This window comes from Sylvia atricapilla, chromosome 4 (assembly GCF_009819655.1).
Source record: "Sylvia atricapilla isolate bSylAtr1 chromosome 4, bSylAtr1.pri, whole genome shotgun sequence".
Lineage (NCBI taxonomy): Eukaryota > Metazoa > Chordata > Aves > Passeriformes > Sylviidae > Sylvia > Sylvia atricapilla.
Genome location: NC_089143.1, coordinates 5,839,513 through 5,855,508, shown reverse-complemented (window position 1 = coordinate 5,855,508; position 15,996 = coordinate 5,839,513). Strand labels below are relative to the sequence as shown.

General features: G+C 47.2%; 1 protein-coding gene across 1 annotated transcript in view; it reads left to right on the top strand.

The window, feature by feature from the left end:
* The first annotated feature begins 2,466 nt into the window (after positions 1–2,466).
* PDGFRA (platelet derived growth factor receptor alpha) overlaps positions 2,467–15,996 on the top strand; it is a 32,101-nt gene continuing 18,571 nt past the window's right edge. Inside the window, exons 1-5 of the mRNA XM_066316989.1 lie at positions 2,467–2,749; positions 10,150–10,210; positions 11,372–11,686; positions 14,439–14,702; positions 15,435–15,565. Coding sequence (XP_066173086.1) covers positions 10,162–10,210; positions 11,372–11,686; positions 14,439–14,702; positions 15,435–15,565 — 759 coding nt within the window. The 5' untranslated portion in view covers positions 2,467–2,749; positions 10,150–10,161. The remainder of the gene's footprint in view (positions 2,750–10,149; positions 10,211–11,371; positions 11,687–14,438; positions 14,703–15,434; positions 15,566–15,996) is intronic.

The window sequence follows — 15,996 nt, the reverse complement described above, 5'->3', positions numbered from 1 at the left end:
CTGGGCGCCGCACTTTGTTTGAGACGTGCAGCTTCCATCTGTTACCACATAAACACACGCTAACGGGATGCTTTATGTTCCAGCCCTTCAGGGGAGGGGAAGGCGGGAGGACAGGCGAGAGGAGAGGTAAAAAAATCCCCCCGCCCCCAGCCTGTCCTCTCGCTAACCCCACGTCCCCTCCGCCTCCCTGGACGGGACCCCCCTGCACCACACGGGGCGGGAGGCAGAGCTCAGCAGCCGTCTCGGAGGGTTTATTTTAACTACCACCTCCTCTGCGCGGGGCCGATCCATAGGCACCGCCGGCACTGCGGGGAGGGCTCGGCCCGAGGACCGGGGCAGAACCCAGCTGCCGTCGTCTCGCTGCTCCTCGGGCCGCGGCCGTGGGGACGGGCAAGGGAAAGTTACGTCGGGGAAAGTGGCGCCGCTCCCCAGAAGGGTCCCTGCGCGACGGGACACCTCCGTCCCTGTCTCCACAGAGCCGTCGGGCCCCCGCCCCAAGGGCCAGCCTCGCTAGTCCCCCAGTCTGCAATTTTTATTTTTCGCTGGGTCTTGTGAGATTCCCACGTGGGAGCCGTTAACGACCTCTCGATAATGATCATGACAAAGGCATTATTCAAATGAGGCAGGTAATTGCAACCAGAAGGCGCCTCCTCCCTTTTCCTTTTGCTCCTTTCTTTCCGAAAGAGGAACTTTACATCCCATCCTGATGGTACTTGGCCAGGGATCACCCCGCACCTTAAAGCAGATACTTTCACGCCCGTACATCGCGGCCTGAGCCCTGCGGCATCGCCCCGGCGCACAGGCAGTTGACGCTCTTCTTCGAGGGCTTAAATTTGCGAGAGCCCGCAGCTCTAATCCAAGTCACGATAAAGCTTTTTCCTCCACAAATTGAGGGGTTCAGGATGCTGGGTGAGCATCGCCCTCTCAGATGGAGAGTTCCAGAGTGCGGTGTGGGTTTTTTTTTTTTTTTTTTTTCTCCTGTGTTGTTTGTTTGGTTGGTTTGGCTTTTTTTTTCCCCCTCTCTCCCCGTGCTTTTTTGACTCACTGGGAGCCTGTTGTTTATTCACAAGCATTACGGTATCCTGTTAGCATTCCGACCAGGGGCTGCTCATGGATCTGACTCCGATGATTTCCTGGAGGAACATGTGGAAGCAATAGCGGGGTTGTGCACTCACCCGAGCCGAGGATGCACTAGTGGAGGGCGTGCAAGGGGCCGGGAGCGCCGCCGGGAACCCCGAGAGCCCGGGCAGGGGTACCTCAGCCCGAGCGCGCATCCTTGGAATTGGCTCTCGTTTCTGCCTCTGTTCTCTTCGGGGCATCATCGAGTCAGAGGCTTAACTCTCCCTCGCTTAGGAAAGAGGAAAAAACCACTGGGTCCTGGCTCTTGACTTCGAGAACAAACTTTTGTTTAATATTAAATGGGAGAAAGAGGTGCGGGCGGCGGCGGTGCTGGACGGGGGAGGGCAGAAAACGGGAGAAGTGGCGGCACGCAGCTGTGGGGCCGGTGCCCTCTCCCCAGAAGGGACCCGCTCCGTTCCTGGGGCTGCACTGCCCCCTCTCCCGCGGCCGCCGCATCGCCGCGCCCCGCCGGCCGCGCTCGCCTCGCTCCGCACGAAGCCTGCAGCAAAAGGGCGGCCAGGGCAGCTCCTCGGCAGCTCCCTCGGCCATCCCTTATCGCCAGTGATAGCGAGGGCCAACAGAGCGGAGATAGCTAGCGCTGGTTCCCGGCGGGGATCAAAGCTCCGTCTGGAGCGCGCTCGGACGTGCGCTGCCCGCGCCTCCGCCGGCACCTCCGGCCCTCGCCGCGTCCCTGCTTTGGTTATTACTGGGCTCGGTTTGCGCTGGGCAAAGAGAAGGCAGAGACGAAGGGAAGAGTGTTCTTGGTCCCGTCGGAGCTGCGGGCTTTGGGGGGGCTGGCTCCTGGCGAAGGTTACCTTTCGTTGTGTCTTTCATTCATAAAAGTTAGGGATTCGTCTCTCTCCCTGTCTCTCTGCGCCTCCCGGTCCTGGCTGGCTCGCGGCCGTCCATCCAGCTCTCTAGCCCAAACCCGAGCTCAGCGGTGTACAAAGGACACGAGGAAGCCGCGAATTCGTTTCCAAATCAAACTCCCCATCCATAAACTCACTCTGTAAGCGTGGACATCGAGCCGGGCGCCCGACCCACGGTCCTGGAGGGTCTGAGGAAGGAAGGCTCATTCATGAAATTTGGGAGCACTCTGAGTTTTCACGAAAGTTTTTTTTTTTTTGGGTCTTTTTTCTTTCTTTTTTTTTTTTTTTTTTTGTTTAAATTTTATTTTCTCCCCCTGCAGAGCAAAACTCCCCGCTTCCCCCTTTCCTCCCCCTCGCCCCTGCCATATGGCCAGCCTCCCCCTCCCCTGCGAGGCTGCTGAAATCTGGAGGCAGAGGCTGGCCGCCCCGCCTGCGTAAGAGCCTCCCGCCGGCGCGCCCGCCTCCGGCCGCGGGGCTGGGGGCGCCGGGAGAGCCAGAGGGCTCTTATTCTGAAGGGACCTGAGGGGGGCTTCATTTCCTGACAGCTATTTACTTAAAGCAAATGATTAGTTTTGGAAGGATGGTCTATAACATTGAATCAATTACGGGACGCGGTTTGTGAGACCATTACAGTCGGATCGGGAGGGAGGGCGAGCGGGAGGGAAAGAGCTCGGCTGAGCAGGGAAAGTCACAAAAGACGTGGACATATTTTGGATGTTTTACAATCTGCAGGATTGGGGCTGCGGGTTGTAAGCGACAAGGTAAGAGGTGCGGGGCATTTTCCTCACCTTTTTCTTTTTTTTTTTACATCTTTTCTCCCGCGGTGCTTTTTTTTTTCCTCGTTTATTTTATTAGTTTTTTCTTTCTTTATTTATTTATTTGTTGGGAGTTTTCTTCTGCTCGGTTGTGGTTTTTTCTTTTTTTTTTCCTTTTTTTTTTTTTTTTTTTATTTTTTTAATTTTTTTTCTTTTTCTTTTCCCCCGATGCTCTGAGCCGAGCGGAGGGCTTCTTCTTCCCGCGGGGCGCAGGCGGAGGGGAGTGGGGGAGCCGCGCTGCGCTGAGCCGGCCGTCGGGGTGCGGCGGCGAGCAGCGCGGGCAGCGCTAATGACAAACACATTGGGACCGCGGGGCCACCGCGCCGCATTCCTGCCGCGGGGGCGGGAGCGACCCGCCGGGGCTCCGCGGGCAGCGCCGGTGCCCGCCCCAGGGGGGAAAGCGGGGACGCGCACCGACCAAGTAAGAGGTTCCCTCTTTTCTCGCATCCATCGTTTCCTTCACCCCGCTGCTGTCCCGTCCCTTCCCCCACCCTTTGTTTTTCACCACCTTCCCTCCTTTAGATCCCCTTTCTCACCTCGCTCCCCCTGACCCCGTAGCCTAAAATGCCCCGATATCCCGAGCGGAGGCGCGCACACAACCCCCGAAAGGTGACCCGATCTCCATCCCCGTGCGCCCCGTCTTTTTTTTTTTTTTTCCTTTTTTTTTTGTTTCTTTTTTTTTTTTTTTTTTTAATTTGTCGGTGAAAGGGAAGATGCAGAATTTAGGCAGGGTTGGTACCTGGAGCCTTTCCAGCCTGCAGCCCCTCTCTCAACGGGAATGCCAGCCTTGCCGTGTGCCCCGCCGGACTGCTGGACCCCACCGCTTCCTACTCCGGGAAGGGCAGAGTCTTCGCGGCAACGTTTTGGATTTTGTCAAGCGCGGATTTGCAAACTTGCCAGCCTCTGCCAGGCTGGAGTCCCCTGGAAAAGTCCTAGGAGCAAGTAGGAAATGGCTTTTTGGCTGTCCGCGGCATTGCTCAACATTTTTGGACGCGGATCCCGCAGCTCAGGAACCGTTCCAGAGAACAGGACTTGGACAGCTTTTTCTGGAGCCAGCAGCGACAGACCTAGCGAGGCAGCAGCAGTCCCAGGGCACAGCAGCCAGCCTCCGGGGCTCGTACACATCCCGTCGGGTGCGGAGCAGAGGCGGGATCGATGCCCTGGCCCCCACCAGCGCCGAGGGCACGTTTCCAGCGCCCCTCGACGGTATTTTCGGCGCCAATGTTCGAGCTCCCTAGCGCTCCTTCGGGGCCTAAGTCTGCACGCCCGGAGAGGGCAGCGCATCGCTTCGGTCCATGTGGGAACCCACGGACCCGTTCCCGGGGCTGCGGGCACATCGCTCCCCTCGGCCCCACAGCTCCGGGCGGGGCGCAGCCTCTGTCCCCCGCCGGGACCCCCGCGCCCTGCCGCTTCGTGCTTCGCCCGACCGACAGGGCTGGAGAAGAAGGAACATGTCTGCTTTGCTCCTCTCCGTCTCTCCTACCCCGCTTTTTTTTTTTTTTTTTTTTTTTTTTTTTTTTTTTTTTTTTTCATCCCCGGCTACCTCGCATTAAGAAAAAAAAAAAAAACAAAAAAACCAACCTCGTCCCTCCAGCTTGGCAAAAGCTTTCCTATTGTTTCCCAGAAAAGCAGTGAAGTGGCTGGGAGCTGCCATCTCTGCTAGGTTTGCTCGGTGGCCCGGGCAGCCTTTGATCTGCAGCGGCTCCAGCCGTCGGGCTGCGCCGAGGGGCAGCCGCTGTCCCGTCCCCCGGGGGCTGCCGCCCGGGCTCCCCGCGGGCCGGCGGCCTCTGTCCGGCGCCTGCTGGCGGCTGGAGAGTGTGAACGAACGGGACTCCCCACCACCGTCCACACCCCGGTCCCGACTGGCTGCAGGCGGCCGCTGTCTCCCCGACGGGACGCACCGGGGGAAGCGGGATGGATTGTTATGCTCTCGGCATCTCCCAGGGCCGATGTAGAGCCCAGCTGGAGTCTCAGCTCGGCTGACTAAGCTCTGTGTCCTTAGATGGGACAAGACGCAGGATCAAAGCAAGGAGACGGGCATCAAAGATGCCTCTGTCATCGTCTCGTCAAAATCTGAGCTGTGGAGATCCGACTTTTAACTCTGTGTGTAGAAACGCTGTGTAAAGATCGCCCAGCGAGGGACTCCGGGTTTAGCTTGTAGTTAACAATGAGTATTTTAGAACGGCCCTCAGCTAAACAGCGGTTTAGCCAACCTCAAAGCTTGGGGGAAAAAAAAAAAGTTTGCAGAAAAATGAGACCTCACGAAACACTGGGATTTAGAAGCCCACAAGCAAACCGGCTCTCTCAGCCTGCAGGCACTCTCCTGCTGCTTTGAAATGAGCCCTTGTTCTGGTGCTCCTCTCCAGGCACTGAGGGGCAGGAGGGATGCCAGTCCAGCTGCCATCGGGTACTGGGGCCACCTTTGCTGTAACTAGTTTGTTGGTGTGTATGGGAAATCTTCATGTGCCTCTGAGGGTAATATCAAGGTATTAAGTTTCAAGAAAGCAGGAAGTAATAAATATTTTAATAAAATACCTCTCTTCTGTACTACAGCATTGGGCTAGGATTGAAGTAAAGTGTATATATAGACAGAAAGTCTTGTGTAGCCAAGACCTCGCAGATTATTTCCAGCTATTCCAGTTGGTCTAAAAAGGAGGCTGAAATGTATAACTTTATATAATCCTTGCCTTGCTTCCTTCTTTATTTCATTACGACTACAATGGTACCTACTTTTTCACGTGAACTCTAAAATTTTTGATAGAAGATGTTTCCTTTTTTTTTTCTTTTGAAGACTTAAAGACAAAGGAATTGCTTCTGAGAGGAGATTTTTCCTGATGGTGGCGAGAATTGCTGTTAATTGAAAACCAAACAAGAAAGCAAGCGATCCTTTCTCTCCCTCTTGCCTTGTTCTCCTGCTTGACTCATCCCTTTCAAGCCTATACAGCTTTGCACGGGCACCCAAGGGAAAAGTTTGCAATAGCTAGGCTTCCTAGTTCCTGTGGTCAACAGAGATGGATATTTTTTTCCCCACAGTGCTTTTCAGCACTTGAGTTGGGATCTGAGGTGTTCTTTGATTTGATTCTGAGAACCTAAAGAAGATTTATTACTTGGAAGCACCAGCTGTTTGTTTGTTTGCTTCTCCCCCCTGTTTTCTGGGACAATCTGGACAACCGTCTTTGGATCAAGTGGGAAAATTTAGGCTTTGCAATTCCCCCACCACCTTTAGCTCCTAGACTAGAGTCACAGAGGGACTCTGTCCTGGAGGGTTAGGCTGAAAAATTGGGGCTGGCTAGAAGGCTGGTTGGGAGGCAGCCTCACTGTGTGTCCTGCAGAGCCCAAAATCCTCAACAGGAGCCCAGCACTGGGCTATCCTTGATGCATGGCTATTCCTTGGGCTTTCTTGGATGCATAGTTTTTCTATGTACAGGCTATGCTGTATATTTATGAAGGGACATGGAACACGTCTCATTTGGGGAGAACGTTTATGCCAGTCTTTTTCGTTGAAGAGCTTTGAACCTTTCCCCAGTAAAACCATCAGACCCACACGTTAGTGTTGCAGAGCAGCACTGCTCTTGTGGAGAGTTGAGTTTGCAGTTCAGGAACTGAGCACCAAGAAATGCTTCAGGAGCTCCTGTCTGAACATTTACATTCGGCTGGTGACATATACCACAAGAAAGAAAGGTCTTTTCTTGGGCTGGCCTTAGCTCTTCCTGGAAGAGATCAGCTTTCCCAGAAGGACAGACTGCCAGTCTGACAAAATCACGACTGAAATTACCCAGTCCTCTCATAACAAGGATAATCATATCATTACGTGCCAAGATTTACAATCCAAATACTGTCCTATCTCTTATGTAAATACAGAGAAAATGGGACCAGGGTTGGTGTGTTGTTGTTGGGGTGGTTTTTTTTGGTCGTTGTTGTTGTTGCTTTTTTGTTTGTTTGAGGTTTTGGAGTGCTTTTGGTTGGTGGGGTTTTTTTTTATTTGTTTGCTTGGAGTTTTTGTTTTGTTTTATTTTGTTAATCACGTAAAATCAAAAACGTAGGAATTTTGAATTTTGAGTTGGTCCGGGAGACCCAGTTTCGGCTGCTCCTTTGGAGAGCAGCGCTGCCTTTTGCAGGACGAGGAATGTGTCTGGGTGATGCGGAGCCACATTGCCATCCTGTGGCCGCGGGGACGAGCTGCAGTGACTGGGAAAGGGATGGAAATCAGCCCAGCTGTCTCCCGTGTTCCGAGGGAGATGGGCTGGTTTTCTAACTTGAAAGAGGTCTTCAGTTGATCCCCAGCAGTGTGGGGATATATATAACATAACATTATATCTATATATAAAATTATTATACATAAAAGATATGAAATAACATATACCCGTGGCTCTTCTTGGTTCCCCTCTGCTCTTTCTCTTTAGGTCGTGTAGAGGACTCACCTAGGAGTATCATAATTTTCTACACATGTATTTCCATTGACTCTCTGAACACGGATTTTATCTTGTCTTTTGCGGCACAGTCAATGAAACTTTTCTTTATAGGAAGCCAGTGCTTGGCAGTTAGTGTTTGGAAAATTGACTCCTGACGTTCTTCAGAATTAGTTTTCTGATTTTTTTTTTTTTTTTTTTTAACCACTGAAGTGCACAAGAGAGATACCAGCATTTCAGTCAGAACCTTTCAAAATCTATGTAAATTCAATGACTTGTTCATCCCGGGGCAAACCCCTGCAAAAAGTTTGGCAAATCCTCCAGAGCATTACTTAGCTTTTACTATACACACCTATGTTTCTGTTTTAGCTAGCAATGTCCTAAGTATGCAACAAATGAAAGTTTGCTCAAACTCACATTGCATGTGTCATGCTAATGTTGAGTTTCAACTTGCATAAATCTACTGGCTTCAGCAAGGCTACACCAAATTATGGATTGATAGACCAGAGTTAGGAACTGAATCTCATGTGTTTATCCATAAGTTGCTGGGGACAAAGACAACAGGTCTGCCATAAGGAAGGCAAAGGAGTTAAAAGGTGCATACAAAGTGTAAATAAGGAAAACCAGGATAGGTGTACTGTTTGGTGGTGTGGGAATGAGTAAACTCTCTTGCCCATAAGTGTGAAATGGTGCCTGTGTTAAATCGAGTCGGGTGTGATGTGTGAGGGTATGAGGTGATGGCACTAGCATTCTTAAGTCAGATGTGTGGTGTAACTGAATTCAGGTTTTGAATTCGGGTTTTGAATACGAGTGATGATGAATCCTTCGTGCATTATTCTGTCTTTCACAGTGAAGAAATGTTGCTCTGGGTCTTGATGAGATTAACGGGTCATTGAGGAAAGATCAAAGCTCTGGGTTGTGAAAGACGAGCCAGATGGAGAAAGCAAATTTAGTTAGGTCCTTGTGTTTTGAAACTGCGATGCTACATTGAGACACTCATTGATTTCGGTGTCAGCCCAACCAAGACAGCAAGTTCAAAGTAGCACTTTGGAAATGCCATCACCTCTATTTACATCATTGGGCTTCAATCCTCACTTGCACACACTGCTCTGCAATAAGTCCACTTCAGCAGAGCTTCTGGTGTGCAAGAGATGAGCTAGCTTTGATTTTTTTCCTCCTTCTGTGCTGCATCACTTGCACTGAATAGTCTGGCAACACAACACAAGATGGGGAGAGAGTTGCCTTTTCAGTCAGAAAAAGGAGGGAACTTGCCAAAAGTGGGGTAGCATTGGCTTGTGGATCTTGGGATATTAGGAGTCAGATCAATAAGGCAGACCACAGTAAATCTTAAAAGAGTTACAGAGGGTTAATTTATTCGATTAAAAATGCAGCATATAAATGTGATAAAAATGAGTAAGGAGGCTGAAACTGAGGGAACTATTTGATATCCAAGAACCTTTTATTGATGGGAGACAGATACATAAACACATGGCAATGATTGCTAATTGAAGAATCAGACAAGATGCCTTGTCTCTGCTGGAACATTGTTAGATGAATTTCTGAAGGCATTTGTACACGTTTTTGAGGCAGGCAGTCTTCTAATCCTGCTTCTGAGACCTTCATGTCTGAGTATAAAATTCTTTCACTCTGCAGAGGGGTGCTTTCTGCTCCACCCATTGCAGGAGGAAAGCAGGACTGGATCAGAAACACTCCTTGGCATGCTGTAAGCATTTAGCTCCCATATGGCACTGGTACAGTTGTAATAACTAGACGCACGTACGTGCTTTCATATCTCAGCATCAGGAATTGAATACCAGAGGATGAAGAGAAGCTCTCCAGAACCTTTGAAAAGTAGTCCCTGTCTTGGCACATCGTTCTTTATTTTACTCCTTGGTCAGTGTTTCAAATTAGGGGCTCTTCTGTGCAGTGTTTTTTTAATATATACTGGATTTAGGCCAAATCCAGTTGCTATTAGAAGTCACCAAGAAAATATCTTCTGGTTGGAAGGGGAGTAGGGATTGTAGGATCTTCTCCTTTCAAAATGACCTAGCATGCTGCTTGAGGGTTTCATGTAGAAATGTCATTACATGGCACAAAAATTACATAGATGGTGATTGCTATTGTTGCCTCTATAAGAGAGATGCTTTAGGATTATAGGTTTGAAAGCTGAAATAATTGCATGTGATCTACGACTCTCTGCACTCTTGGGGAGGATAGATGCTCTATGAATGGCACTGCTGGCCTGCAGTCTGTCATGGATTTATTTCATTAGAAAATTTCAGCATGTGTTTTAAATAGCGTGTCTCTCAATCAAGGGAATTCTTGCTAAATAAGCAACAAGCACCATTGTATTACATTGTATTCTGTAAGCTATATATACACATATGTACCATGGCAAAACAAAAATATCACTCAGGGTCGTACTGTTCATAATAAGAGTAGCTTTAAAATGTACTTTTTCTCCCATGAAAGCTGCTTGCTTTCATGAAAGGAAGCTGAAAGGAAGATGTTGCATCTTCACTGATGCTGGTGAGGGTGCTGCCTCTGTGCAGGGGTGTTTCTGTGGGCTCTGCCCCCGGGGCTGCAGTGGGGAACAGAGCTCTGCAGGCTGTCGGAAAGGGGAGGCACCGGGACTTGGTTCCTCGCACCAGGACTTGGTTCTTTACACCAGGACTTGGCTCCTTACACTGCCAGTGAAAGAAGGGGTCAGGGTGTGTCTCATCTGCCTGTGATCAGTCTGTGGCCACAGGCACCTTGTGGCAGTAAGTGGCATGAGTCTCAAACTCTGCTGTGGCTGTGAATTGGCGTCCCTGGGCCATTCCTCTTTGTGGCAGTGCCAAGCTGCACTCGGGTGCTGCAGAAGAGGGCTCCTCCTAAGTCTTATGCAGTTGCCAGTCCATTAACTGTGTCTCACTTGCTTTCTCCTTTCTGTTTCAGTTGTTGGTAGCTATGGGTACTTCCCCATGGATATTCCTACTCCTGGGATGTTTTCTCACAGGTAATGTTCCTCAATCCTCTACGCTTCTCCACCCTTAATTCTTCACAGACCTGCATTTAAACTTGCTTTCATTCCGCCCACAATAACAAATGCCACATGGTTGCCAGCTGGTCACAGACCTGGTTTTTATGCTTCTCCCTCCGATAGGCTGTGACAAGACCTACTGAGAAGGCAGTACTTCATATCGGCCACTTTGGCTCTCCTGTGCTGCTATAACTTCCCACCCGAGTTGTGTGTGCAGGGAGAATGAGCCTGCCCACCTCCAGCTGTCCCACCCGACTTGTGTGTGTACCTCTTGGGCAGGAGTGGAAAAAAGATTTCAAAGACACCCTGGATTCCTGGTGCCGGTTTATTGCAGTGTGCCAGTTTCACTCAGTGAGCCTAGGTGCTTGTTTATTGTACAAGTCATTTGGTAGACTGAAACCACCAACATATTTCCTTGGTGTGTTCCCCATTTTGTAGGGTTTGGATCCTCTAATTTTACTTCTGAGGGCTGGACCTGCACCAACCCACCTGCAAATTACCCAGACTTGCAAATCTGAGCCTGTAACTGGAGATTGCATGTGGAAACCAATGCCATCTACAACATCTAGTTCAGTGAAGTGCAGTTTTATTTGGCTACAAGCCTTCTGTACATTTTGGCTAGCTTGATGTACAAGCTCCTGCTCTGGCCCTTTGCAGAAACTGAAGTCAGAAGTAAAATGCAGGTTTTAGTCTTGGGAAGTAGTTTCCAAATTTCAGCTTACTTGAAGGCTGACAGGACTGCTGATTTCCTGACCATGACTGTAAGAAGGTGCAGGTTGCCTGTGACCCAGGGCAGCCAGGGTGTGGAATTCACTGGTCTGCAGTAGAGCTGTGTACACCTTCGGGGCTGGAAAGCTGTGATGTGGAGTGGGAGCTATCTCTAACTTCACCTCTGTCTTTCACCTCTTGATTTCACAAACAGAAGTCAGCAAGCAAACACTTAACATTTCAAAGGAAAGTCATTTGCTATCCCTTGGGCAAAGCTTCGGCTTTTAACAAGGGCAAATTTCCTGGGACATCAGCAGGTCTGATATAGCCAGAAAAAAATCTGCTCTGGATCCTCTCTGCTTCCTTTCACGTGGCTGTGCTGAGGCCGTTTTGTGTATTCACATGCTATTTATTTGTGTCTTTTTGCAGGACCATTCCTAACATTTTGCCAGCTTCCTCTGCCAACTATTGTTCCCAATAGGAATGAGATGGTGGTACAGCTGAATTCCAATTTCACACTCAAATGCTCTGGAGACAGCGAAGTGAGCTGGCAGTACCCAGTGACCGAGGGAAACCACAGGATAGACATCAGACACGAGGAAAACAACAGTGGCTTCTTCGTGACGGTGCTCGAAGTAGGAAACGCCTCAGCTGCTCATACAGGCTTGTATGTGTGCTACTATAACCACACACAAGTGGAGGATGGGGATGTGGAAGGGAAGGACATCTACATCTATGTGCCTGGTAAGTGGAGGATGCCACAGCTGTACCTGGAGGTTTGGAGGGAAGAGGCGAACCATAGATGTTCAAAAGAGGTGAATTGCTGGTAGCAATTTGCTGTCAGAGGAAGAGAAATAGCTCCAGGGCCATTTCCTCATGTGTAAATCAAGACCAGCCCCTGGGAATCTGTGGATATATTCTTCTTTCTTTCCGTTGGTTTTCACTTTTTGATAAGAGTTTTAGTTCTCAAGAAGAGTCGAACTCAGATGAAGAGATGGACTCAGAATTTTGGAGTTGAGGTCTTCTGACCACCAGGGGCTGGAGAGGAGACTTCGGTGGCCAGGTCAGCTCATCTGTAGGAGTTTGTGCAGCCTTCAGGTTTGCCTGGCTCCCTGGTGGTGGTTAACAGAAATGTCAGTCTTTTCAGGGGGCACTCAGGTGAATATTTTGGGATGTGTACTGACTGAACCAGTGCCATGTATGATACTAATGCTGCTGCCAAGATGAGGAAGGCCATTTCTTGTTCTCAACCTGAATTAGTCTTGAACTAGGAACTGGAAAAAGTTCATGTGTGCACTGGGAAGCATAAAGCAATGGAGATGTCTTCGAGGTAGCTGTCAGAAGGAGGGGAAAGAAGTGTTCTTGATGGCCAGTCTGATGCAAGGTTAAACACATGGGGGCTACTGTGGAGTGCCCTGTAATTTTCAAGGCAAACACAGCCTTTCCCAGGCTCTGTGTTGCATTTCTTTTTAGTGGTGGAAAACTGTTGGACTCAGAAGAAATGGCATCCCTTCTTTTTGGAAGTGCCTATTTCCAGCTTTGCCCTCTCACCCCCTTGCTCTGACTGGAAATCTGCTTAAAGGCTTTCCACAATCTCTATGGGATGAAAATCTTTATTGTCATAGCTGAGATAGGCACCAAAGGCTGAGCCACGACTGACTGCTTTTGTAAAGCCCTGTCTGGATGTTTCCTTGGCATTGGCAGGGTTCAGGGGGTGAGGGTCACAACTGCAGGGCCAGAAGAGATCAAGCCACTGGATTTGCAGTAAATACTTTGAATAGGAAACAAAAGAGAGAAGAAGAGATTGCAAATCCTCCTGCAAAACTGCAGCATGTTCTGAAGGAGATGATGTCTTCAATGGCAAGGAAGATTCTGGAAGGGCAAAAAGCCAGCAAGCAATAACAGGACTTGTTTTAAAGGCTATTTTCCAGTGGCATTATGTTTTTGCTGTTGACAGTGTGTGATTCAAGGACAGTGAAGACTTCCAAGACTTTCTCTCCATTTGCCACAACAAATGTAAAGTGTTTGTGCTCGTTCTTGAAACAAGATGTTTCAGCAGAGGCTGCCAGCTTTGGCATATACATCTCAATATCCAAGTAGCTCTGACCAAATTACCAGAAGACGTTGTTTATGTTAAGCAGTTTGCAACTCACCCAGTGGAGGAATACAAAGACAAGAGATGGAAGATTTCTTCAAGAGGACTTTTTGGTTTGGTTTTCGAAAGCCTCTAGACATCAGCCTACCAGATCTGCAGGGCAGAGACACCCTGTAATTTTTTCCACTTGCTAACCATCAAGATGTCATAAATGCAGAAACATATCCTTTTCTCCAAATTATAGAGAATGTCTCTGTTTCCACTATAAACCTTGTCTTTACAATTGTTTTTCCTGCAATGAATTAGGAGGGCAATGGGTGGCAGCAGCCCACTTTAGCCAGGGAGGATTACGTTGGGACTTCACACAATATCCTATTTTCACTAAGAGTACATAGAAAACCAAACTAGGTGAATCTTGTTTCTGTTTTACATTACAGTGGGGAAATGAATACATGGAGTTGGCAGCATTTTTGGGACGGAGTGCTGCGTTTGGAATATTGTTACAAAGAGCCTGCCAGTGCAGCAGAAAGTCTATTGTTGGAGGGATTTGGATGGCTATTTATTAAATTTTATTATAAAGCTTTGCACAGAAGCTTCAGGCTAGCAGGGATTATTTGTTTATTCTGAATGGCCAAATGGAGATGATTTCAGGGCTATGCTTTTTATGCATAATGTTATGCAATTATGTTTTAAACTCAGACTTTGGATTGGTTGGGTAGGAAAGTTGGCATGTATTTTGTTGACTTTAAAAGAACTAAAACTACCAGGTCCTTGTTTGCTTTTTTTCCTAGTTGAGTACTGTATTTTGAAAACCACATGCTGTGACCATAATTAACTATGTCTCATAAATGTAATGTTGGACATGTAAGAAATACATGAAGATAAGTACCTTGAACTATTTTTGATGAAATGCGGCTTTAGTGGTGTTCAACATAAACAGCATGAAACTTCCTTCTTTTATTTTTTTTTTTTACTTGGAAAGTGTTTGGATTTTTGTATTTTATTTTAATTTTCTCTTCTGCTTATGTATTGGTTAGGAGACAGCTACTCATAAAGACGGGGAAAAACATCTAACTTAAAATCGTGTGAGTTGTGATTAATAACACAACATTTTCGGGGGAGGATCTTTTTGTCTTTTTCATTTTGCATTGGGAATTGTCACAAAGGAACCAAAGCCCTTTCCTGTTTCATGTTCAGGAGAAATATTTCATTACATGTCACATTGAATAGCCAAAATGACATAGCACATGAAACTAGCAAACCTTACCTGCAATATCTGAAACACGAGAATGAACTGTGTGAGTTTCACTTAGGACCTATAAGTGGTCATTGATATGGAATTCTTGTACACGGACTTGCTACAAACAAGACACTGTAAGATCACCTCTTGTTTTTTTACAGACCCAGACATGCCTTTTGTTCCTTCCATACCAGAAGACCAGTTCATCCTAGTAGAAGAAGGTGATCCTGCAGTTATCCCGTGTCGGACAAGTGACCCAGAAGCTCAAGTGACTTTAGTTAACAGTTTAGACAAGTCTGTGTATGCTTTATATGATGCCAAACAAGGCTTCATAGGGAATTTTCCTGCGGGCTCATACACGTGCAAAACAATGGTGAAAGGCGTGGAGTTCAAGTCTGATGAGTTCCTCATCTACATTATAAGAGGTATTTATTCCTGTTCATTACAAAAAAACCCAAAAAACCAAAAAAACAAACAAAAAAAAAACAAACCAGGAAAAGAGATTGTGTTATTTCTTCACATTGTAAGAGCGCCAGTATCATGGGATTATAGCAGATATTTCTCCAATCATGAGTTCCTTGCTTGTCTGGCATTACTACCAGTTACTTAGTTGCAAGTTTGCTTAAAATTTTGATGAGAATAATGTGTCCCTAACTATCTTCTCTCCAAAATTATTGCAAGAAAAATGTTTTGTAGTCTATGTATTTTCATCCTATTGGCTGAAACAGAACTTAAAAGACTGGTGTTTCCCAGTGGCTTTGAACTGTAGAACTCTGGGTAGCCTGGAAAACATAATGATTTAATTATTTTGAAAAGATTTTGCCTGACCATCAAGGAATTCTCAAAGACAGCCACTGATGAGCAAAGTAGGAAATTGCTTTTTATACCAAATGCCTTTTTACAGGGGGATTTGAGAAAGGAACTTCTAACTGAATTTTTATTTGTGGATCATTTCTTTGTGGGATTGAACTCAGTGCAGTTCACGCTTTAAATAAAAATTATTTATATTAGTATAGATCACCAGTACTTTTTACTGAATTTTCAAGGTGATTCCTCAGTAGAGGAAGTGAAATGGAAATCTTCCTCTGAAGCCGCACCTTGTGAAAATTGCAATCTTTTAAAAACTAAATGAGATATCTCTCTCTCTTTTCTCTTAGCTACTTCACAGCTGCCTGTTGAAATTGAAGCTCTTAAAACTGTCTACAAAACAGGCGAGACCATCGTAGTAACTTGTGTGGTCTTTGACAACGAGGTGGTTAATTTACAGTGGAATTATCCTGGGAAAGTGGTAATTATCTCTCTCTCTTTTTTTTTTGTTTTTCTCAATGTTTGTAGTTACCTATTAGGCAAGCAAGTGGGGTTGTAAAATATTCTTCTCTTATCTGAATGAGGACAGCTGAGAGGAGAAAACGAAGTAAGTTCTTTTAATTTTAGGTTACCATAAGAGAAAGTCAGTCCCAAAAGGTAAATTTGCTGTTAGTAACTAAGAAAAGCATGAGAAGAAGGTGAGGTCTGGCTGAGGAAGGAATGCTGTCTCTCAGGTCTCGTGCTGTTGCTGCAAAAAAGAAATGTTGTGAAAATAGAAAGATCTAGTTGTGTTGGTTATCTGCTGCTGAAGGTCTGAACCTCTAAAACAGCTCTCTTAAATCCTGGTTCTTGAGGATAATAAAGGACAATGAAGAATCATCTGTTATATTACTTGTTCTTTGTTGTGGAGAT